At 38.0% G+C, this 24985-nt stretch overlaps 2 protein-coding genes across 2 annotated transcripts in view; one reads left to right on the forward strand and one right to left on the reverse strand.

Moving 5' to 3' along the window:
• The window catches only part of LOC136828835 (coiled-coil domain-containing protein 170), a 108591-nt gene that overhangs the window by 37936 nt on the left and 45670 nt on the right, over window positions 1–24985 (forward strand). Inside the window, exons 15-18 of the mRNA XM_067087103.1 lie at window positions 7714–7839; window positions 22290–22462; window positions 22957–23058; window positions 24188–24985. The exon at window positions 24188–24985 is cut by the window's right edge and continues 687 nt beyond it. Of these exons, the coding sequence (XP_066943204.1) occupies window positions 7714–7839; window positions 22290–22462; window positions 22957–23058; window positions 24188–24428 (642 nt within the window). The 3' untranslated portion in view covers window positions 24429–24985. The remainder of the gene's footprint in view (window positions 1–7713; window positions 7840–22289; window positions 22463–22956; window positions 23059–24187) is intronic.
• LOC136852132 (uncharacterized) lies at window positions 1621–4296 on the reverse strand. Its single transcript, XM_067126584.1, has 2 exons — window positions 4127–4296; window positions 1621–2693 (listed from the first exon to the last, which is right to left on the reverse strand). Exons 1-2 carry the CDS (start codon window positions 4290–4292, stop codon window positions 2443–2445), a joined length of 417 nt encoding a protein of 138 aa, XP_066982685.1. The 5' UTR covers window positions 4293–4296; the 3' UTR covers window positions 1621–2442.

Raw genomic sequence — 24985 nt, forward strand, 5'->3', positions numbered from 1 at the left:
GAGATACGGGAATATTTGTCTGAAGGTAATGCAAAAACAGTTGCCTTCGTTTTTCATGTTATGTACATATACGTGTGTTTGTTTTTCATTGCTATTTCTTTTATGGTTCTATCTGTATTTTACAGTTTCACTCATTTGCAGTGTGTTTTTATCTGGAGTTCTATTATTATTATTATTATTATTATTATTATTATTATTATTATTATTATTATTATTATTATTATTATTATATCTAATCACTCTAGTATCGAAAACTGTTGTATACTTTACTGGGTTACATTCATTTCAGTTTTTCTAATCAGTGAGTTTCGTTATGATCAAATTAGGCCCAACCTATATTCTTGTTGGAAGAGGATGCGAATCTGGTGGTTTGGGGCGTTTATGAAATCAATCAGTTCTAGGGTGGAACTCATTTGGGAGTCCGGGATTGAAGCTGCGTGGGGGCAGAGGAGAAATTGGAAAAATAAGGGCTAAAACCCAACCTCCAGAATCTCAACATTCATATAGTCTTTAGAAAAATAACTATATTTACGAGAGTTTTGCTAAAACAAAGCTCAAAAAGATCCAATTCTAATTCTAAAAGGAGAGAACATTTAAATCATATTTCTTTAAAAAGAATCAGATTTTCAATTTGACAGTCAAATGTGGTGCTCTGCAGCTCATTTTCCTTTGATGTTTATTTGCAAATCCTCCAAAAAGTTTACGAAACACAACCATTTTTGCGGAGTGAATATGCATGAGAGTGTGACCTGGCATTTTTTTTAGTCAAAGATGCCCTTGTGTACATAATCAGTCTTTTAATTGACATACACAGCCGTGGATTTTGCTAGCAAAATCAACTGCTCTTTGCAGCTTAGCCCCGCCCACTGTTTACGTCACGACCATTCCTTGAAGCTGATTGGATGGCAGTGGTTTTGGAAAGTTGGTTAATCTGTGGTTCTTCTCGTTTCCATTAATTTAGCAATGGTTGTTTTACCGAGCTGAAATAAGTTCTGCTGAGTATCAAAAGGAAACGTTACATGATCACCCGAAATTAAATCATAATACACATCTCCCTAAAAATAGTAGAAAATATGAATAAAGACAGGAGTGTTCCGCGATACTGCAATGTAGTTTTTCGTAACGAGGTTCACCTGACCACGGAGGTGACACAGGGAATATCTGCGTTCGAATCGGTGCACCTCAATTCGCGGACAATGATAATTACAGTACCGTCTGATATTGTCAAGCATGTTCACCATTCTAAGTTTAAACACAAAGACTGTTTCAGAAGTAATGCAGACAGATATTACATATTGACTTCAGGAAATTTCACTATATTTTAACAGTCATACAATCGATTTCATTGCAATTGTTTACACATTCGGTGGGATGACAAGCAGTGACTGCACTCTACAAAACCAGAATGTGTGCACCCGACACACCCAGTTGCCTGAAACCTATCACACGTAACCGGATGCATACGATCGGTTGCCTTGAGGTCCTCACACCAGAGCAATTAGTTTCAACAATGTCGTCAAACGTGCTATTGCTTTGGTACTTAAGCTGAAGGAAAAGAGAAGATCATGGCTTCATCCATATTTTACCAGAAATGCTCAAGAGCTGGATGTGGACCTTGTGAAATTTCAAGAATTATACAGAATTTCTAAAGAAACCTTCAATGAACGAGTTCGTTTGGTGGGCCCCAAGATTTTTAAGAAGGGTGCAAATTACAGAAAACCTATCAGCGTTGAAGAAAGGCTATTGATAACACTAAGGTACTACAACAGTTTATTAGTTCATTATACATAATAACATAAGATACTTGCCACGATATGCAAATCCTTTCTTTCTAATAAATGTGTAACTTTTTCTTGGAAAATAAAATGGTCTGTGCTAAAAAAAATTGATAGAAAATAAAAAAAAAATCCTTTCAAGAAGTTTGTGAAAAACCATAATTTCATCAACATAATCAAAGTACTGTAGGTCTACAATTCAAAAGTGCTGTCTTTGTAAGGAGCACTGCAGGCTTACCTTCGTGTGAAGTAGTTGAAAGGGGAGACGTGGATCTGCAAATTGAGAAGGTGTAGTCACTGAACATGGTGAATGGTCAGTGTGATGTGTGTGACATGGATATTGCGGAGATGACTCACTGCATCATGTGCATGTTGTGAGTGTGATATTGTGTTGAAAGAAGGTTCCTCCATAACAGTGTCTACAGCTTGCAAAACTAATTTTCGGAATTTCCTCATATGATCTTCTCTCATGGCATGTACGTCAGAAAGTAAGCTCAATAGAAATTGCTTCCTAGGATCATCATCACTGGTCTTCCTTGCCCTCTTCATATATTAACAAAATCCATAAAACTTTGGTCAACAGGAATCAAAGTGTTATTTCTTTTGTTTCCATGTTGTCTTGACATTCGATGCTCCTCTGCTTCCGGTGGAAGGTAGCTCCATTACATCACTCCGCCAGGTTTCCGTCACAGTCTTCTTCCTTAGTTCCTTGAATGTCTTCTTGCGTCTCTTTAAGAGAAGGAAGGTTGCCGGGAGTTCCTGTGGGTTGGTGGACTGTAACATAGGGCAGAAAGAACTGCATGGCTTCGTTCAAGTAATAAGGCTTCGTGCTTGCCCTTCCCGATCCACTAGGCTGGAGTTTCAATTTGCGCACGAATACTGTGCGGAGGTTTCTCCATTTTTCCTTGCAATTATTCACTGAAAAAGAAAGAGTTGTAATTAATAATAACACAAATACGGAAAGTTTAAATATATATAAATAAAGTACACACACGCGCGCGCACACAACCCTCACACATACACATACACACACACACACAGGATACTTGCGTAGATATGGAGACAGGACAACACTAGCCTAGCTCTCTTCTTGCATGATACAACTAGGCATCTAGGTAAATACTCACACACACACGCACGCACCCACACACACACATAAAGCTGTAGTGCCGAAACATTGTATTCCTGTATCAGTGAGTATCCGAAAGTTTCCTAATAATCATACCATTTACTTCTCAGATACTTGGCCACTGGCGTTTCACTTCATTGGGGGTAATGATACCATAGAAAATTTGTGGGAGAAACAACAGAAGCTATATGGGAATGTTTGCATTTCGAATATAATATGTCTGTGCCAAGTGAACAAGGTTGGAAGAGTATTGCAAAACGCTATGAAGTATGGAACCTTGCTAACTTGCAGTTAACAAGGTCCGTTAGATGGGAAACACGTCCGCGTGTAGGTTCCTGAGTCTGGATCTACAAATTTTAACTACAAATCATATCATTCAGTTGTACTTTTGGCGTGCTGTGACGCTGATGGCCTATTTACAATGATTGAAGTAAGGCACGATGGTAGAAATAGTAACTGTGGGGTCTGCGGAGTTTCTCGAATCGGGCAATGGTTGGCACGTGGAGGAGTGAAGTTGCCCCCTGCCACTGCACTTCCCTTGGATGAGAATTTGATAGACTTCCCTTTTTTTTATTTTGGGGCTGATGAAGCATTTTCTCTTGTACCATATCTAATGAGACCCTATCCAAAGAGGACTCTAACAAATAAAAGCAGAATATAGAATTACAGGTTAAGTAGAGGAAGAAAAACAATTGAATGTGCTTTCGGGATGATGTCCAAGAAATTTCAAGTGCTTTTGTCAACTATTGTAAGAGATTTGTGATAGGTCAACAGCATTATCAAAAGCTGCTGTGTGCTGTATAATTTATAAGGAAAAGAGCGGGACTTCTTTATCAGGCACATTTTCCTTCAGAAGACATGGAAGTATTAAATGGAAACAACCACAATCTCTATGATGCTGGCATGAATGTACCACCAACTAGGCCTAACGCAGTGCAAACTAGAAATTAGTTGGCAAATTATTTTGTAAAGCCTGAAGCAGCACTTCCTTGGCAGTGGAAATACTTTGTTCCGGACTAGAGTTGTAATAGTGACTTCAATCTCTCTCTCTCTCTCTCTCTCTCTCTCTCTCTCTCTCTCTCTCTCTCTCTCTCTCTCTCTCTCTCTCTCTCTCTCTATGTAATTTATGTCCATGTAAATCCAATGCCCATGATACATGGAAGTCTGTTTCGTATTTTATTTTGTATATTGCAATTTGTGAAAACGATAAAATGTTACATACCTGTATCTTCTATTTCATTTGCTACTTGCTTCCATGCCTTTTCTCTAACATCCTTATTAGAGTATTCATTCGAAGTGTAGCTGTAAATGCACGGATATTTTTCTATTTCTTGTACAAATTGAATGTTCCAGATTTGCTCGTCACTCGCCATTGCAGCAACACCCATGGCCTTAGCGCTCTTCAGACCCTTTGTTGGCCGAGTCGGTTGAGCTTCAGACTGTCATTCGATGGGCCGGAGTTCAATTCCCGCGCCCGGCTGATGAAGAGTTAGAGGAATTTATTTCTGGCGATAGAAATTCATTTCTCGCTATAATGTGGTTCGGATTCCACAATAAGCTGTAGGTCCCGTTGCTAATTAACCAGTTGGTTCTTAGCCACGTAAAATAAGTCTAATCCTTCGGGCCACCCCTAGGAGAGCTGTTAATCAGCTCAGTGGTCTGGTAAAACTAAGGTATACTTACTTAGCGCCCTTCCCAGCGAGTTCGTAATGAAACTGATCGGCACACGACCAGGCCCAGCATAGCCAATTGCGCGACGGTCAGTCGCGCGTGACCGCAGTTTCAGTCCCTCGATGTGAGAGGTTCTAAAGAAACCAGTGCGTTAGTCGCAATGCAACTGGTTGCGGCGTCGTAAGTAAGTGGTTGTGTTCGTGTGCGAACTGCCTTAAAGTTACAGTATGATAGGCTCACGATTTGGATAGGCTATACGAGTCGTACTGGATATAATTTGCTGAGAATTTTCTTAAGGACAATATCTCCTTTTAAATAATAGGATGATAAAAAAATGACGTGGACCTACAATGTTCAATGTCTTTTTGACGGTTTATACAGTTTATGGCGTTAGGATTATAGGCCTGTCTTCTATTCAGCCGTTTTATTGTGGTTCTTGTTGTGGTTATTGTTTTTGTTGTTGCTGTTATGGTTCTTGTAGTGTCTTCGAAAACTTTTCATGTAGTGACCTAACAATGCAGAATAAACATACAGCTATTCATAAAATACTGGTGTAAAGAATTATCTGCCTACTATTTTCAATTGAAATTTAGTCATTTGTTTTAATTAAAAGTAATCGAGATCTTCATGAATATATTCTACGCTAGAATATTCTCCTTACAACAAAGAGAGAGAGAGATTTCTGACACTTATGTATGCTTTTATCCAACAGGGTAATCTACAAGACTGTCCCCAGATTCAAATGAATCGGACTGGTTTGGGTCGTTTCATTTTTGTCTTCTTTAGCTATTTTTTTTTTTCTATTTCGTTATGTATCTTATGACGCCCTGCTACAACAGCCTTCATTTTCATAGAAATGCTACAATAGCCTTATATTTAATCATCACAGTAATTTAATTTGTTATCCCTTTTGTAAAAACATTTTCTATATAGTACAGAAAGGGCAGTTCGATAGCTGTTGTAAGGCTAAGACAGCCCTATGATCGGTCTATGTGTGCCATCGGCTACATGCCCAGCAAGTTTTACTTTTTACTCTGTGGTATAAGTGGCGTTACAATTACTATGGCATCCACGCATGTATGTGTATATTTATAATGTATATGCATACGGTGATATGCATATACATTGTAAATCATGGGGTCGAAGCTTCTATATTAAAAGGTACTCTACTGTATTTCCAACTGATACTGGTAGAAAACTATTTGCAATAAGAAATTGACGTGTAGGCCCATGCCCTGTCATTGCCTCAAAATATAAGAATATGAAATGAAGGCCCATGCCCTGTCATTGCCTCAAAATATAAGAATTTGATAAGTAGGTCTAATCTCACAATGATATTAACGTTTGACATACAGGATTATGATGAATTAATTCCCTAATATCGAAGCTGGCTGCATAAGTCTAAGCTTCATTTCAGTTAATGTGATCTATGTGAAACCGCTTATGTAAACCAACACCAATATAAAAAAAAAAAAAAAAGATGCTTGTGGATTTAGGCTGTGCATGATAAAAAAGAGAAGATGCACAGACACAATGATCCAAGATCTTCATAATGATTTTATATAACTTAATACATCTTTTAACGGAGATATCAGTTGCATACTTCGCAACTCCGGGAACTCAAATCTGTGGTGTCATCATTCATGCACAGAGCTCAACATTACCAAATGGAGTAAAATCCGTACTGGTAATCATTTGGAATGTTAACTGGTGTGACATCATTCCCTTTTCGAGAGCTAGCCAATCACTGGCGTGCAGTGGGCGTAGCTTAGCTGCAAAGAGCCCTGGCTTTTACTATAGTTTTTATGAATAGGTCTATGTTTATTCTGTAAATGTTAGGTCACCATATGAAAAGTTTTCGAAAACATTACAAGAACCATAACACCAACAACCAAACAAGAATAAGAACCACAATAAAACGGCAGAATATAAGATAGGCTTATAATCCAAACGTCATAAGCTGCATAAACCTAGAAAAATACATTGGACATTATAGGTCTACATCATTTTTATGATCCTATTATTTCGAAAGGAGATAATGTCCTTAAGAAAATTCTCAGGACATTATATACGGTATGACTCGTATAGCCTATCATGCTGTAACTTTAAGCTAAACATGGGAGTATTCTGGTTTTGTAGAGTGCAGTCACTGCTTGTCATCCCACTGAATGTGTAAACGATTGCAGTGAAATCGATTTTATGGATATTGTAGTAACATTTCCTAAAATCCAAATGAAATACTAGTCTCCGTAGCTCTTAGACAGTCATTGTGTTTAAATTTAGGATGATGAACACACTTGGCAGTATCAGATGGTAATTATCATTGTCCTGTAATTCAAGTGCACGGATTCCAATCAAACATTCCTTGTGTCACCTCCGTGATCATGTGAACCTCATTTACGATAAACCTACATTGCATCATCGCAGAACACTTCTTACTTCATTCATATTTCCTATTTTTTTAACTATTTTTAGGGAGATGTGTATCATGATTCTTATTCAGGGGATTATATAAAATTTCCTTTTGATAATCAGCAGAACTTGTTTTAGCTCGGTAAAACAACCATTGCTGAAGTAATGAAGATGAAAAGAACCACAGATTAACAAAATCTGCAAAACCATTGCCAACCAATCAGCTTCAAGGAATGGTCGCGACGTAAGCAGTAGGTAGGGCTTAGCTGCAAAGAGCTGTGGCTTTTGCTATAGTAATGTTTATCTCTTGCGTTATCTGCTGCAGCAATAGACATAGGCACTATTATTAGTATAATTAAAATCAGCAAGTAACATTCATCAGTTTTTTATTAATTGTGACAAGCAAGAAAAAACGGTAGGTATGTCACAAGACCATTCAAAGTTTATAATGCTTCAGGAAGAAGGATTAAATGTAAAACAGACAAATAAATAAATAGATAAACTATAGCATAAATTACTTCATTTCAAAAAAGCAAATCTCACAGTGGATGACTTTGTAGAGAATACATAGCAAAACATATAACATATTGCCTCCCAAACTTTTTATCTTATTTACTACCACTGTTTTACTATATGGAATGCAAGTATACCCTGAGGCACTCTTATCAAGTTACACCTTGAATTGTATAACTGTATAATGTTTAACTCTCAGCCTTTTCTTCCCAGGTGAAGACTCATGGTGAGCAGGTGCTGGAAGAACGACGCCTCAATGAGAATGGGCTTGAAACGTTGAGTCAAGAACTGGCTGTGACGAAACAAGCTGTTAGAGACCTAAGCAGGAGAGAGAAGCAGGTAATTGAATATATATGTATATGTATATATATATATATATATATATATATATATATGTGTGTGTGTGTGTGTGTGTGTGTGTGTGTGTGTGTGTGTGTGTGTGTGTGTGTGTGTGTGTGTGTGTGTGTGTTGTTTTATTTTGAGGACAGAAAGTGGCTCAGCTATAAAGCCAAAACCAATGATTTACAATATTCATTTTTCCTTGTGGCTGTCATATATATATATATATATATATATATATATATATATATATATATATATATATATATATATATATATATATATATATACTGTATATGTATAACTGAATCACGAAAATATGGAACGTGATGAATATTGTTTCCGTTTTTCCTTCGTGGATTTTATCTTTATATATATATATATATATATATATATATATATATATATATATATATATATGCACATATAGTAAACCCTGTATTCATGGGGATGCATATCATCCGCCCCCCCAGAATAGCTAAAATCCACGAATACTTAAAACCCCTCTAAAAACACAAAAAACCCTCTAAAAGTACTTATACCTGATTATTTTAATAGTTTTATCACAAAAAGTGCATTTAGTCATGAAAATTAACGAAAACAAAGTAATTAGTGAATATTTCTTAGTGAAAATACAGTGAGAGAACAATGTGTATATGTGTTTGAAATCCACGAATAGGTGAGTGTGAATCGTGAGAACGAATACGGGGGTTGTTATATATATATATATATATATATATATATATATATAGAGAGAGAGAGAGAGAGAGAGAGAGAGAGAGAGAGAGAGAGAGAGAGAGATATATGTGTGTATATATATATATATATATATATATATATATATATATATATATATATATATATATATATATATATATATATATATGTGTGTGTGTGTGCGTGTGTGTGTGTTTGTGTGCATGTGTAATTAATTTATTTGTAGACTGTATCTACTTGTGTAGATACAGTCCAAAGGACCTTCGTAAAGAGGGGTCGGGAGCAAATGGCCTGGATGAATTCCTCCATATTCGTTGGGTCGCACGAAAATTATTTATATACTAATAGAATTTATAAAATTAATATATAGTGAGGACTGTATGGTTATGTGGACTGCATGGCTAATTTCTCAACCTCAAAAACAATTCATCGCACTTCATATAATTCTCAACACGTGACGTTACAGGCACTCAAAATTACTTAGGCCACTTGATTATGATGGTGAGAAATTCTATTCCAGATCTGTTAAATGTATCTGAATTCGACAGGTATTTGTATATATGAGCAGCTATAGACTTTATTCTTCTCGTGGTCAGGTAGTCAACGTCACCTGTCCTGACACTCTGGATAAGGGTTCAAATCCTGCATGGGACATCAGAATTACTTCATATTCTTGCATTTGGATCTAAGGCTTTGTAGCAACAAGCGTACGAGTATACAAAAAGTGTGAAAAATTCAAGAAGTTAAGAGGGTGTTGTGGTTATCACCATTACATACATATCTGTAAAAAATAGATTATATATATATAAATACATACATATATGTGTGTGTGTATATACAGTAACTGTGTGTATGTATATATATATATATGTATATATATAATGATGTATGTATGTATGTATATGTGTGTGTGTATGTTCCAGCATAACTCTGAAATGCATTGAGCAATTTCAACCAAACTTTGTATACATATGACTTACTATCTGCGAAAGAATATTTTGTGGGTAAGACATCACTAACACCAAACGGCAACAAAGGGGGTGGGGGTGGGAAGAGCTCCCCTGAAACAGGGCTGGTTCTGCTGTTAGATTAGTAACTAATTAAACTCTACGAATTTATCATACCTCATTTCGGTATGCATATAACTTACTGTCTAGAAAAGAATACTGTGGGGGGATAAGACATCACTAGCACCAAAGAGGGTGGTGTTGAGAAGGGGTGTAAAAATAACCGAAAATGGCAGATGTTGGTGTCTAACCCATAGTTATTTTAGGTCACTGAGATAAATAGTGACACTCTCGATGCCGTTTAAGTCCAAAAAGTTAAAGTTAAGTATACCTTAGTTTAACCAGACCACTGAGCTGATTAACAGCTTTCCTAGGGTTGGCCCAAAGGATTAGACTTATTTCACGTGGCTAAGAACCAATTGGTTACCTAGCAATGGGACCTACAGCTTATTGTGGAATCTGAACCACATTAAGTTCGCCCCAGAAAGGACTGGGGGTGGGGTGAGAAGGGGTGAAATATAAAATGACAAATATGTTGGGCAACGTAATTGAAGCACCTATCTTAACAGGAAAGGGAGGGAGAGAGAGAGAGAGAGAGAGAGAGAGAATAGAGGGGGTATTAGGGAGGAGAAAGGAGAGAGTAATACCTTGATAAATGGGAAATTTAGCAGAGTAATACCTGGATGAAAGGGGCAGTCACCACAGTAACATCTGGATAAATGAGACATTCATTACAGTAATACCTGGATAAAAGAGACAGTCAGTACAGTTATGCCTGGATAAAAGGGACAGGTACCACAGTGATACCCAGATAAATGGGACAGTTGCCACAGTAATATCTGGATAAATGGGACAGTCAGCAAAGTAATATTTGGATAAAAGGGGCAGTTAGTGCAGTTATTTCTAGATATAAGGGACAGTCACCACAGCAATGCCTGGATAAATGGGACAGTCAGCACTGTAATATTTGGATAAAAGGGACAGTCAGCACAGTAATTCCTGGATAAAAGGGATGGTCAATACAAGGAGGTGCAGGAAAATTTTTCTGAGTTCTTCAGAGTTTTACTGGCCGGTGCTGGGTTGGTCATCTAGTATATATATAATTTTTTTTGTTTATCAAATATTATTTCTATTAGGACTTGATTTTGAATAGTTATGTAACCACTTTTTTCCTTATAGTAAGTTCCTTTTTATTTTTATAATCTTATAGGATTATGTTATTTGTACTTGATATTTTAGTTTTCTTGTTAATAATTTTTTTCTGTATAGGCCATGTACTTGCAAGAACAGAGATTACTGTTTACTTTGTATATTTTGTATTATGTGTTGTCAAATTTCTATTATTGTATACTTTTGTCAATAAAATTACTAACTAACTATATATATACATATACACTTAGCTGACCAACCCGGCGCTGCCCGGGAAAACTGACTAACAACCGATAATCTCTCTCTCTCTCTCTCTCTCTCTCTCTCTCTCTCTCTCTCTCTCTCTCTCTTTCACCTCCCAATACCTGTCTACTCTCTCTCTCTCACTTCCTCTCTATTTCCTATTAAGACAGTTGCTTCAGTTACATTACTCAGCATTTTTGACATTTTATATTAACACCCCAAGGGTCTCACCCCTATTCCTATCGATGCTGAACTTGTATTTAAAGGACACCAAGAGTTCACTATTTATCTCAGCAACCTCAAAAACTATGGATTAGACACTAATATATGTCATTTTCAACATTTTACTTTTCACCCCTTCTCACCCCCCCCATTCCTATTGGGGCTGATCTTGGATTTAAAGGGCATCGGGAGTGTCACTATTTTTCTCAGTGACCTCGAAAACTATGGATTACACACTAATGTATGTCGTTTTCTCTTATTTTTAAATGTCACCCCCTCCCCACCCCACCCCCTTTGGTACCAGTGATGTCTTACCCCCACAGTATTCTTTTCCAGATAGTAAGTCATATGTATACCAAGTCTGGTTGAAATTGCTCAAGGCATTTCAGAGTTATGCTGGAACACACACACACACACACACACACATACATACATACATACATCCATTTTTATATCAGTGTCTAAGGCATAGTTTTCAAGATCGCTGAGATGAATAGTGACATTCCCAATGCCCTTAAGTCCAAGTTTGGTAAGATAGGAAGGGGGGGTGCAAAGGAGGTGGGAAGGGGTGACATAAAAATAACCGAAAACGACAGACATTAGTGTCTAATTCATAGTTTTTGAGGTCACTAAGATGAATGGTGACACTCCCAATGCCCTTTAAGACCAAGTTCAGCCCTGATAGAAAGGGGGTTGAAAAGGGGTGGGAAGGGGGTGATATGTAAAAAATAATCAAAAACAATAGATATTAGTGTCTAATCCATATTTTGCAAGGTCACTGAGATGAATAGTGACACTTTTGATGCCCATTAAGTCCAAGTTCAGCCCCAATAGGAAGGGGGGTGAGAAGGGGATGACATGTAAAAATAACCGAAAGCGACGGATATTAGTCTCTAATCCATAATTTTTGAGATCACTGAGATGAATACTGAAACTCCTGATGCCCTTAAATCCAAGTTCAGGCCGATAGGAAGGTGGGATGAGAAGGGATGTGAAGAGGGTGACATAAAAATAACTGAAAAGTACAGATATCAGTGTCTGGTCCAAAGTTTTCGAGGTCGCTGAGATGAATAGTGACACTCCTGATGCCCTTTAAGTCCAAGTTCAGCCCCGATATGAATGGGGGCGAGAATGGGTGAAATATAAAATGTCAAAAGTGCTAGGCAATGTAACTAAAGCAACTATCTTAGCAGGAAGAGGAGTGTGAGAGAGAGAGGGAGTGAGAGGGAGGGGAAGTGAGAGAGAGAGAGTAGAGGGGGTGCTGGGAGGGGAGAGAGAGAGAGAGTATATCGGTTGTCAGTCACAGTTTTCCCGGTCAGTGCCAGGTTGGTCAGCTAGTATATATATATATACAGTATATATATATATATATATATATATATATATATATATATATATATATATATATATATATATATATATATATATATATATATATAATATATATATATATATATATATATATATATATATATATATATATATATATATATATACATGTATTTATGTATATGTATATGTATATATATAGTATATATTAGATGACCAGCCCGGCGTTGCCTGGAAAACTCTGGAAGAACTCAGAAAAATTTTCCTGCACCTCCTAGTGCGCTGACTGTCCCTTTTATCCAAATATTACAGTGCTGAGTGTCCCATTTATCCAGGCATTACTATGGTGACTGTCCCTTATATCCAGAAATTACTTACTAACTGTCCCTTTTATCCAAATATTACTTTGCTGACTGTCCCATTTATCCAGGTATTACTGTGATACCTGTCCCTTTTATCCAGGTATAACTGCACTGACTGTCCCATTTATCCAGGTATTATTGTACTGACTGTTTCTTTTATCCACTTATTACTGTGGTGACTGTCCCAATGTTGCTGTAGTGACAGCCCCTTTTATCCAGGTATTACTCTGCTGAATTTCCCATTTCTCCAGGTATTACTGTGCTGACTGTCCCTTTTATCCAGACATTAGTGTGGTGACTGTTCCTTTTATCCAGGTACTAGCTGACCAACCCAGTGCAGCCAAGGTAAACTCTGAATGACAACCGATAAACTCTCTTTCTCTCTCTCTCTCTCTCTCTCTCTCTCCTCCAACACCCACTCTACTCTCTCTCTCACCTCCTCTCTCTCTCCCTCTCCCTCTCTCCTTCCTTTTCCTGTTAAAGATAATTGCTTCAATTACATTACCCAGTATTTTTGACATTTTATATTACACCCATTCTCACCCCCCTTCCTATCGGGGCTGAACTTGGACTTAAAGGGCATCAAGAGTGTCACTATTCATCTCAGAGACCTCGAAAGCTATGGATTAGGACTAATATCTGTCGTTTTTGGTTATTTTTATGTCAACCCTTCCAACCCCTTCTGACACCCCTCCCTTCATATCACGGTTGAATTTGGACTTACAGAGCATTGGGAGTGCCACTATTCATCTCAGCGAACTTGAAAACTATGGATTAGAAACTAATATCTGTCATTTTCTGTTATTTTACATTTCATCCCCTTCCCATCCCTTCTCTTCTCCCTTCCTATCAGGGCTGAACTTGGACTTAAAGGGCATCAGGAGTGTCACTATTCATCTCAGACACCTTGAAAACTATGGATTAGACAATAATATCTTTCATTTTTGGTTATTCTTATGTCACCCCTTTTCACCCCCTCCCCCTTCCTATCTGGGCTGAACTTGGACTTCAAGGGTATCAGCAGTGCCACTATTGATCCTAGCGACCACGAAAACTATGTATTAGATACTAATATTGTTGTTTTCGGTGATTTTTTCATGTTAACCCCCTTCCCACCCCATCTCACCCCTCCATCCTATTGGGGCTAAACTTGGACTTAAAGGCCATCGGGAGTGCTACTATTCATCTCAGCAACCTCAAAAACTATAGATTAGACACTAATATCTGTTGTTTTCAGTTATTTTTACATGTCACCCCCTTCCCACCCCTTCTCACTGCCCCCCTTCCAATCAGAGCTGAACTTGGACTTAAAGGGCATCAGGAGTGTTGCTATTCATCTCAGACACCTTGAAAACTATGGATTAGACAATAATATCTTTCATTTTCAGTTATTCTTATGTCACCCCTTTTCACCCCACAACCCCCAATTCCTATCTGGGCTGAACTTGGATTTAAATATTATTGAGAGTGTCACTATTCATCTTAGTGTCCTCAAAAACTATGTATTAGACACTCATATCTGTCATTTTCAGTTATTTTTGCGTCACCCCATTCCCACCCCTTCTTACCCCAATTTCCTATCGGAGCTGAACTTGGACTTGAAGGGCATCGGAAGTGTCACTTTTCATCTCAGTGACCTCAAAAACTATTGATTAGACATTAATATCTCTCATTTTCAGTTATTTTTACATGTCACCACCTTTCTACCAGGCCTGAACTTGGACTTAAAGGGACTTGTGAGTGTCACTCTTCATCTCAGGGACCTCGAAAACTATGAATTGGACACTATCTGTCGTTTTCAGTTATTTTTATGTCACCATGTTCCCACACCCTTCCTATCAGGGCTGAACTTGGACTTAAGGGCATCGAGAGTGTCACTATTCATCTCGGTGATCTCGAAAACTATGGATTAGACACTAATATCTGTTATTTTCAATTATTTTTACGTCATCCCATTCTCACACCCAGCCTTTGGTGCCCGTAATGTCTAACCCCCACAGTATTCTTCTCCAGATAGTAAGTCATATGTATACCAAGTTTGGTTGAAATTGCCCAATGCATTTCAGAGTTATTTCCCTGAACATACACACATACAAACATACATCCATTTTATATATATAGATCACCTTGGTGAATGTTCCTATCTGGGCTTAACTTGGACTTAAAGGGCATCAGGAGTGTTATTATTTATCTCAGCAACCTTAAAAACTATGGATTAGCCACTAATATCTGTCATTTTTGACATTTCATTTTTCACCCCTTCTCACCCCCTCTCCTATTGGGACTATACTTAGACTTAAGGTCATCGGGAGTGTCACCATTCAGCTCAGAGACCTCAAAAACTATGGATTAGACACTAATGTCTGTCGTTTTCGGTTATTTTTACATGTCACCCCCTTCCCCCCAACCCCCTTTGGTGCCCATGATGTCTTACACCTGCAGTATTCTTTTCCAGACAGTAAGTCATATGTATACCAAAATGAGATAAGATAAATTCTTAGAGTTTATTTAGTTACTAAGTCTAACGGCAGAAACAGCCCTGTTTCAGGGAAGCCCTTCCCACCCCGACCCCACCCCTTTGGTGCTAGTGATGTCTTACCCCCACAGTATTCTTCCCCAGACAGTAAGTCATATGCATACCAAGTTTTTTGAAATTGCTCAATGTGTTTCAGAGTTATGCTGGAACACATACATATACATCCATACAGACATATACATACGTCTATTTTTATATATATAGATATATATAATTATATATATATTATATATATATATATATATATATATATACTTATATACTTACATATCTTCATATCAAGACTTTGAATCAGTCTGTACTTCTTTTTCTCCTCAGGCAAGCTTCTCAGGAATAAGGAAAAATTAATCAATAATCTTTCCATTTACTTTTTCTAGTTGATGGACCATTTCTCAACCTCTCTCTGGCATCCTCAGGACTGGATTACAAATTGTACAGGGTTTTTATTACTGCATGCAGACGTTTGAATTTCAAACATGACTTCATTGGGGTGCTGAGTTTCTATTGGTCGGCGAGTCTCATTCTCTCGTTGGTGGTCTGGGCATCAGCATGGGCATTCTTTGTGCTCTGTAGGATGTGTCCTATGCCAAAGCGTGCAGCAAAGGGCATGGGCAATGGCGCAATTCCAGTCTCTGGGCGATAGTTTTGATTTGCTTAGTTGCCAGTGTTGTATCCAGGGGTGTTCTGTCACTCGTGTCTCCCTTTGGATGAACATGTATATTCAATGCAGGCTGTTGTTGATCTATACTCACAGCTTCTGCAGTTTACAATCTCTGGAACCGGGCTTCTCTAAGCACAATCTCTGTGCTTTCTAATATTTCTTCTAGTGTTGGTTTAAGGCCATGGTCATCCATGTAGTATTGAAATTTTGCCCCTTGGCTGTGGTGAGCTTGCCATCATGTGCATAGAGTGGTAGTGGTGTGACCTATATAGTAATTGCCAAGGGCTTGACACATCCTTTCCGTATATTTAAATTTGTATACTACATTGGTTGAATCCCATGTTTCTCTATGAGGGCCATGTTATTTCGCATTACAGGGGTGCTGACGAGGTCTGGGCAGCAGTAGACACGTAAGGAAATACTCTCATCAGGATTTGCAGTTGTCGTACAGATGGCAATTAGCCTCTTGATGGCCTTGACCTCTTCCTTGAACTGGCTGTGATATGTGGCTTTGTAATGCAAATATGATGTTCCTCAGTGAGGTAGGCATCATCACTGGTGTGATGGCATACACATCCAACAGTTTTCGTATGCAACCTTCTATTAGATTGCTGTTGAACCCGTTATTAGTCAGGAGCTGACTGACACATTCGAGCTCTGGGCGAGTAGCTTTCCATGAGGAAAGTGTGTAATTACATGTCTTACATACGCAGCTACCACTGTTTGTAAGTGTCAGGTCACTCCCCAAGGGTGTTAAGGCACTGACACACATTAGTTGCCTTTGGTACACAGTAGTATCATACCTGTCTCCTATTTTCTCCACATTTTCCTCCAAGAAGGTGAGTCGGTCTTCAACACCATATTCAATTGTGAAGTTTAGGCTAGAGTTCCTCTTCAAGGTATACTGTAGGTGGGTGGCCTCTTCATCAGTATCGATGGCAATGAAGATATTGTCTGTATATCCAGCATATATCTTCAGTTTTAGATGGAAATTGAAGGTTCTTTCCTCGACATCTGCCATGTAGCAAAATAGGTCACCCCTATTAGAGAAGAAGGGGGCTCCCTGGTGCAGATCTGGACCTTCTAGTAAGTCATAGGGCATGGCACCCGAATGACAGACTCACCTGAAAGTAATATCGATGGTTTCATCCATTGGTAAGTTCTATGTCCAGCAATACCAGGGAAACCACCAAGTACCCCTTAGAGATGTAAGGGAGTAATGATCCTATTCAGTCTTGACTATTTCTTAAGTTGGAGAGTTAACTTAGGCAATTATAGGACGCAACAAGTTGCCGTACTTATGGGTCCTGACGGTGCCATAACAATGATCGTAGGCAGTTTCATAGCTTTATTATCAGAATTTCTCTTCTTAATTATCGCATTCAGGTTCTCTTCAGGCTTTTGGTAGGGTCCTTGATTATGGGCTGGAATTTTGTAGGATCACTCAGGATGCCTTCCATTTTATTGTCATATTCTTCACGTTTCATGATTACACAGACGGTGGTCTTGTCACCTTCTTGGGTTTGAATGTGGAGAAGAAAGGAGACAGGTACAATACATACCGTGTACCAACTAGCAACCAATGTGGTTCACTGCCTTAACTCCCATAGGGAGTACCCTGACACTTACAAACGCTCTGTGGTAGCTGGATATGTGAGACATGCAATTACACACTCACGCAGAGCTTGAACGTTATGCAGCTCCTAACTAATAACGGATACAGCAGCTATCTAATAGGAAGAATTAAGTATACCTTAGTTTAACCAGACCACTGAGCTGATTAACAGCTCTCCTAGGGCTGGCCTGAAGGATTAGATTTATTTTACGTGGCTAAGAACCAATTGGTTACCTAGCAACGGGACCTACAGCTTATTGTGGAATTCGAACCACATTATAGCCAGGAATGAATTTCTGTCACCAAAAATAAATTCTTCTTATTCTTCATTGGCTGGCCAGAGATTCGAACGCGGGCCCAGCGGAGTGCTAGCTGAGAACGGAACCCACCCTCCCAATGAGGAACTATCTAACAGAGGGTTGCACGCAAAAACATTTGAATGTGTATGCCACCACACCCGTGACGACGCCTACCTTACTGAGAAACATCATACTGTAAAGCCACATATCAAAACCAGTTCAAGGAAGAGGTCAAGCCATGAAAAGTATAATTGACATCGGTATGACACCTATGAATCCCGACGAGAGTATTTCCTTACGTGTCTACTGCCACCCGAACCTCGTCAGCACCCATGTAATGTGAAATAGCATGGCCCCTATTTGGGTTGTGGAATAAAACCGTTTTTTTTTATTTCGTGTTTCTCTAGCACTCTGCTAGGCCCGAGTTCGAGTCCCCGGCCGGCCAATGAAGAATTAGATCAATTTATTTCTGGTGATAGAAACTCATTTCTCGCTATAATGTGGTTCGGATTCCACAATCAGCTGTAGGTCCCGTTGCTATGTAACCAATTGGTTCTTGGCCACGTGAAATAAGTCTAATCCTTCGGGCCAGCCCTATGAGAGCTGTTAATCAGCTCAGTGGTCTGGTTAAACTAAGGTATACTTAGTTTTTTTCCAGGAAAAAAAATTTTTTTTTCATTTTTTCTGTTTTTTCCTTGCATCCAATTTCTCCCTTTTTGAAACCTTAGTTATGGTTATTATAGACTTAGGATGTTATTAATTTTAAAACTCACACTTTCCTTCTAGATCAGAAGAATTAGAGGAATCATTGAAAAAGGACATCTTTTTGCGATCTATTCTAATATGATTTTTCTCTTCTTTTATTGCTGTATATTTATGGAAGGTAGAACAATTTTCTTTTGCGGGATTGGCTAAGTATTGCCCGAGCAGTTATGCTAAACTGCAACCAACCCTAACAAGAAATCACACGGACAATAATTATTGCGTTCTTTTATTGTCATTCTCGGAGCAAAAACATTTGGCTAGGCTACCGTAGCTTATGGTAGCCTACCATAGGCCGTAGCCTATGATCTATTAGTTTTCATCAAAGGAAACCCTTGCACCACCATCAAAAATATTGCGTGCAGTAGCCACGCACATATAGGCTAGCTCTTTTGTCCACTTACCGGGAAAAAACTTTCATCATAATATTTACCGACGTTAGTAATCAACACAAATAAAAAGAGAGTATACACTGATCACTCCTATTTTTTTTCGTTTTTTAATGTGTAGTCTTCATTTTCACATATAGCATGCCTTATATATTCATCTGTCACAAAATCAAAACCATATTTTTAAACAATGAGTAAAGCCCACATTTTTAGTAAATATACACAGAATATCACTAGGACTGTGATATATTTCACTTTATCATATATCACCTCTTATAATGAGCACAGTGACTTAGCACCCACCCTCCAAGCACAACAACTACCCACTACCATGCTATGAACATTTACTTTGGTTCTGGAACGAGCTTATTGATACGAGTATGAATAAGTTTCAGTTGAACATGTTTGATACTGAACGCATGTTGTACCAAACATACTTGTAAGGAACTGTTGCCAATCATATAATTTTCATACCTCTAAATCTGATACATGTATGATTCAAGTTTCAGTTGAACATGTTTGATACTGAACACGTATATGTCTTGTATCATGCATACTTTTAAGGAACTGTTGCCAGTCATACAGTTTTCATAGCTCTCTTCCTGTTCAAATGCATTGAAATTTATATAATTGACCCCAGTACCTCTTGGTCTCAAGATATGATTGAAAAATAACGGTAAAACGTGTTTGATAATTGAAAATTTTTATGTTCAAATGTGAAATATTGAAATTCTAATTATATAAATATAATTATGTACCCAAAACACTCATAATCTCAATTGGGTGATGGTTGAGATACCATTAGTTTTCCTTACTTTCCTAGTTTTTATTTTTCACACTAATAGATTTTTCTTTCCAGTGTTAAATTGCCTTGTTACCCAAGCTCTAAGCATAATATAAGTATAGTTAGCCATTTTTTGTAGTTTAGGGAGCAATAGAATGTGAATAATTGCTTAAAAATGAAAAAAACAAAATTTTGGCTTGTTTTTTTCAGGCTTTTTTTTGCAAAAAAAAAAAGTTTTTCCCAAAAACCAAGCTTGTTTTTTTGAGTTGCAACCCTAGCCCCATAGAGAGATGTGGGAGTCGACCAATGCAGTATACAAATCTAAATGTACAGAAGGGATATGTCAAGCCTTCAACACATAGGTCATACCACTATCACTCTGCCCAAGTGATTGCAAGCTCACCACAACCAAGGGGCAATACTTCAACACTGTGTAGACGACCATAACCTTAAACCGACACTAGAAGATTATAGAAAGCACAGAGATCGTGCATAGAGAAGCCCGGTTCTACAGACGGTAAATAGCATAAACTGTGAGTATAAATCAACAACAGCCTGCATTAATATACAGAGAAACGCAGACTTCATCCTCCCTTCTTCAACAGAACCACAGGACATCCGTGAGAATCCGGAAGGAGACACCAGCAACAGATCACGAATACCGAAAACGAAGCAAATCAACACTATTGGCTACACACGGGATTCAAACCCTTGCCCACACCATTTACGGCAAGCCTCGGCATAGGACGCGTCCTACAGAGTACAAGGAATGCACATGCTGCCGCCCAGACCACTGACAAGGGAATGATACCCGCCGACCAATAGAAACTCGGCACCCCATTGACATTATGTTTGAAATTCAAACGTCCGCATGCAGTAATAAAAACCCTGTATGTCAATTTGTAATCCAATCTTGAAGATGCTGGTGAGAGGTGGGGAAATGGTCGGTCGACTAGAAAAAGTAAATGGAAAGAATACCGAATACTTTTTCCTTCTTCCTGAGAAGCTCGCCTGAAGAGAAAAAGAAGTATAGACTGATTCAAAGTCTTGATAAGAAGATAGTATTTGTGTGTGTGTGAACAGAAAAGGGCATAAGAGGATAACAGCACAACTGTCACCTTCCGTTCAAAGATATACATACTCGACAGAAAACTCCTGCATCAACTTGGCATAGCTATAGAGAAGGTATATCAGCGGATCACTGATACCTCACACACACACACACACACACACACACACACACACACACACCCAGTGCAATTCCCCTCCATCTTCAATGCAGTTTCACATCTTTTTCATATTAAGGCTCTGACATTCCAACACTTTTCCCTCTTCAGATCATTTTAGATGTCCTTCTCTTTCTTTTTCTGGTCGTAGCATTTTAATTACCATGGGTCACTTGGGGCAAAAAGAGATGGACACTGCAGTCAGACAATTAATGATGCAAATGCTGTTGCAAACAACAATGCTACCTTACAAAATTAACAAATGTCACTCTCAGTCTGAATATTTATAAAAAGGTAAACATACAAACAAACATTAATGAACTGATAACAGCACTGAAATCTTTATCCACTTATCTTCTTTAAAATATGCCAGAACCCTTGTCTAACTGCAAGACCAGTCATGTACTAGCAATCCAAACTGGATATCACATCACAACACTGGTTGCATTCACTGGCTAGAATAACCTCGACTCGTTAAATCCAAGACGGTGTCCAATTTTTGTCGGCATTCCTTTACATTTCTCACCCTTTCGACCTTTCCTCTCCCTATATATATATATATATATATATATATATATATATATATATATATATATATATATATATATATATATATATATATATGATGATTATAATCACTTTTGTACGTGATTCATTTATCACACATTACTACAGGTGAAAAATAAGAGAAGGGGTGTAGGTCTGACCAGTTTCGACTTTATTTCCAAGCCATTGACGAAGGACTGGCTTGGAAATAAAGTCGAAACTGGTCAGACCTACTGTACACCCTGTCTCCTATTTTTCACCTGTATGTGTGATATATATATATATATATATATATATATATATATATATATATATATATATATATATATATATATATATATATATATATATATATATATATATAAAGTGTGTGTACATATATATACACATATATATGTATATAATGTATATACATATATAGTATACATGTGTCTCATTGTAAATTGCTTATTCGTGTATATATTACTTTTGAATGAGAGAGTAACTGGAAATTATTAAATGAAAATAATGATGGAAAAAATAGTATCGGGATTATTCCGGTGGAGGATGATAGGCCAGAGTATACTTTTCAGTTAGGATACACTGGATTTATTTTCCTTTCAGCTCATCGAATTCCGACGTACGGTGATCGAACTAATGGGCGCTGAGGGTGAGCCGGGCGCTGAGGGAGACTATGAGGCCATCTGTCGTCTGGAGAGGCTAGTTAACACTCATCGAGAACTGACGGATCTCTCCCGACGTATGGATGAAATCACTGCTCCTTCCAGACCAAATAGGTAAGATGCACGGATACAAAGCTTCTATTTATTAATGCAGAGAAGGTGCAAACACTCCTATAGAACAAGATAGCTTCCAGAGAACAGAAAGTAAGCAAAATATGACAAGTGCAGAAAGGAAGTCATAACATGAGAAAAAGATTTTAAAATGGACCACCACATAGATAAATAATGACATAAGCAGTAGTGTATTTAGAGAAAATCAAGACATTCATTTTGAAGCTGTGGAGTTTTAATCACAAAGCGACTGTATCTCAAGTTTCCAGTTGCTTACAACGACAGAAGCGCCACAACTTTAAGTGGAATTGGCAGACGAGGTAGGCCTATATTCATTATTTGAAAAGGAGACCAGAAACTTCACGTACATAAAGAGCATTTGTATGCACGTAACCATAAAAAATTCAGCTCAAATAATCTTTATGAATATGACTTCAATTTTCACCATTTGAGGAAAAATACAAAATGTGTTATTTTATTGGAATTCTTATCTACAGCGCAAGAACACTGGCAAGTCGATCACCGCCTCTGAGGTCCCCCTCCAGGCCGTCTTCGGCGATTCCTCATCCTCCGTCGTTCAGGCTGGATTCGCCGCCAAGGTAGATTGGATTCTCATATAGCAATTCGTCAGTCAAGGATCCTTGTCTGAAGACCAGTAATTCATGCACTTTATGATGCCTCACTTGACGCCTGGATTTCTGTAAACTTACAGTATTTAAGAGGCAAATCTATCTTTCCTGTCGGTGTTAGGCGCTACTACTTTTCTCCTTTTGGCCTAGGCACCAAAGGGCTTTCAGCTGGCCGTCCCGATTGCCTTGTAATAACAGTCAGTCAAAAATAATTGCCTTGTGTTCTACAAAAAAAAAAAAAAAATTCAAAATCTCTCTGAAAGGCTCTAAATTGCTTTGTTTTTAAGATTGCTTTCATTTACTCAGAATAGAGGAATGTTCACTTAATAATGCCAAGTACAGAGAATACATAAATTCTATTACTATTCATTTGTTACCATTTGAAATTTATAAGTCGGTGCCAAGTTTTAGAATTCTAATTAAAATTTCGCTACTACTATTTTCGTCTTTTCCTAGTAATCATCATTATCGAGGGCAGCACTATCATTCCTGCTGTCATTACGGATATTAATGCAATAATTTTGATGTTATTACTACTGAAAAGACTTTTGTCTGTTATATGTGGATTGCTTATCTCTCTCGTCCTAGTTGGTCACCTCTGCAAATTGCCCCGATACCTTTGGAACAGAATCATTCATAATTTCTTCGTTCGGCCCTAGTTGCCAAAATAAAGCGGTTTCTGTATTTTACTATTTTGCATAGAATGATATAAGAAATAATTAATTTTTCCAGCTTCTTGTTTCTTCAAACACAGACCAGAATTTTACACTTTTCCCAAACTCAATTCATAAGTCTTCCGTTCACATAAAAAATAGTTTATAATTTCAGAAATATCAAAAAAAATCGATAGATTCTTGGCTATGCTCAAATGCGAAGCCTGAACAATTTTTTCCCTCGAAAACAGCCCATACTTTTTTCCGTATGTCTTATAATCTCAAAATCTCGTAATGTTTTGGTTTCCCACAAAAAAAAGTCTACGTTTTGATCAAACGCGGTACATACTTCCTCCGTTTTCCTCAGTAGCAGCCCCCAGCGTCTTCGTTTTGCTTAGACTTGCAGAACAAAAACTGAAATTTCTTATCATCAATTTCATTTCCAGGATGAACTCAGAACACAACTACCTGGATATGTCTGAGGAACTTAGGGCTTTGGCCGATGACGCCCACAACCACCGCCCTCCTCCGAGGCAGGCGCGAAGGCCCCCCTCGGCCCACATCCACAGCCACATCCCCAGTCCCACCCTTGGGCACCCACATGGTCATATGATGCTTCATCACCCGCATATTAGGACTCCAAGCCCTCCCAAGAGGCCTTCCACTGACGAAGATGATTATAATTAGAGAAGTTGGCCTTCTATGACAGTGTGTCACTTTATGCATTTAATGCTGAATATTTTTTATTCAATTTCTTAGGTCATAGGTTAAAGGAATACTAAGAGAAGTTAAGAGATAATTTTTAGAGATACAACGGCAATTATTATAGAAATATTTAGCAACGTGAGTATAAAGTGGCGTAGGTGGAACAGATTCTGCTGAAACTGAAATGCTCCACTAAAAGTATCTTATCGTTTTTCGTGGTGACATGTTGATTGCTGTAATCACAGTGTGGCTGTAAGAGTAGTATCAAGACTGAGGTCTATCTGTTTTCCTTCTCTCTGGAGGGTTTAGACACAATTAGCTAAATTTTAGTTATTACAAAATTGCCAAACAATCCTAACTACCATTTCTCTTGCACTCAAAGATTAACTTATTAAGAAATCGTCAGATACAAAAATAGAGGTAAGGACGAAACCCAGTAGGAAAGCTCGGGTTGTCAGGGAAATCAAAGATGGTATTTCTTATAGAGAATCTCGACAATGTTTTTCTTAGGCTCTCCTGATTAGGGTCCCGTTGTGGTT

Source organism: Macrobrachium rosenbergii, chromosome 3, assembly GCF_040412425.1.
Source record: "Macrobrachium rosenbergii isolate ZJJX-2024 chromosome 3, ASM4041242v1, whole genome shotgun sequence".
Taxonomy (NCBI): domain Eukaryota; kingdom Metazoa; phylum Arthropoda; class Malacostraca; order Decapoda; family Palaemonidae; genus Macrobrachium; species Macrobrachium rosenbergii.

What these genes read in the sequence shown, in the direction of transcription:
- LOC136852132 (XM_067126584.1), bottom strand. Translation starts at nt 4,292, where the DNA reads ATGGGTGTTGCTGCAATGGCGAGTGACGAGCAAATCTGGAACATTCAA. An exon ending in AAATGAAATAGAAGATACAG is followed by an intron (nt 2,694 to 4,126) that starts GTATGTAACATT and finishes TTTCTTTTTCAG; the next exon opens with TGAATAATTGCAAGGAAAAA.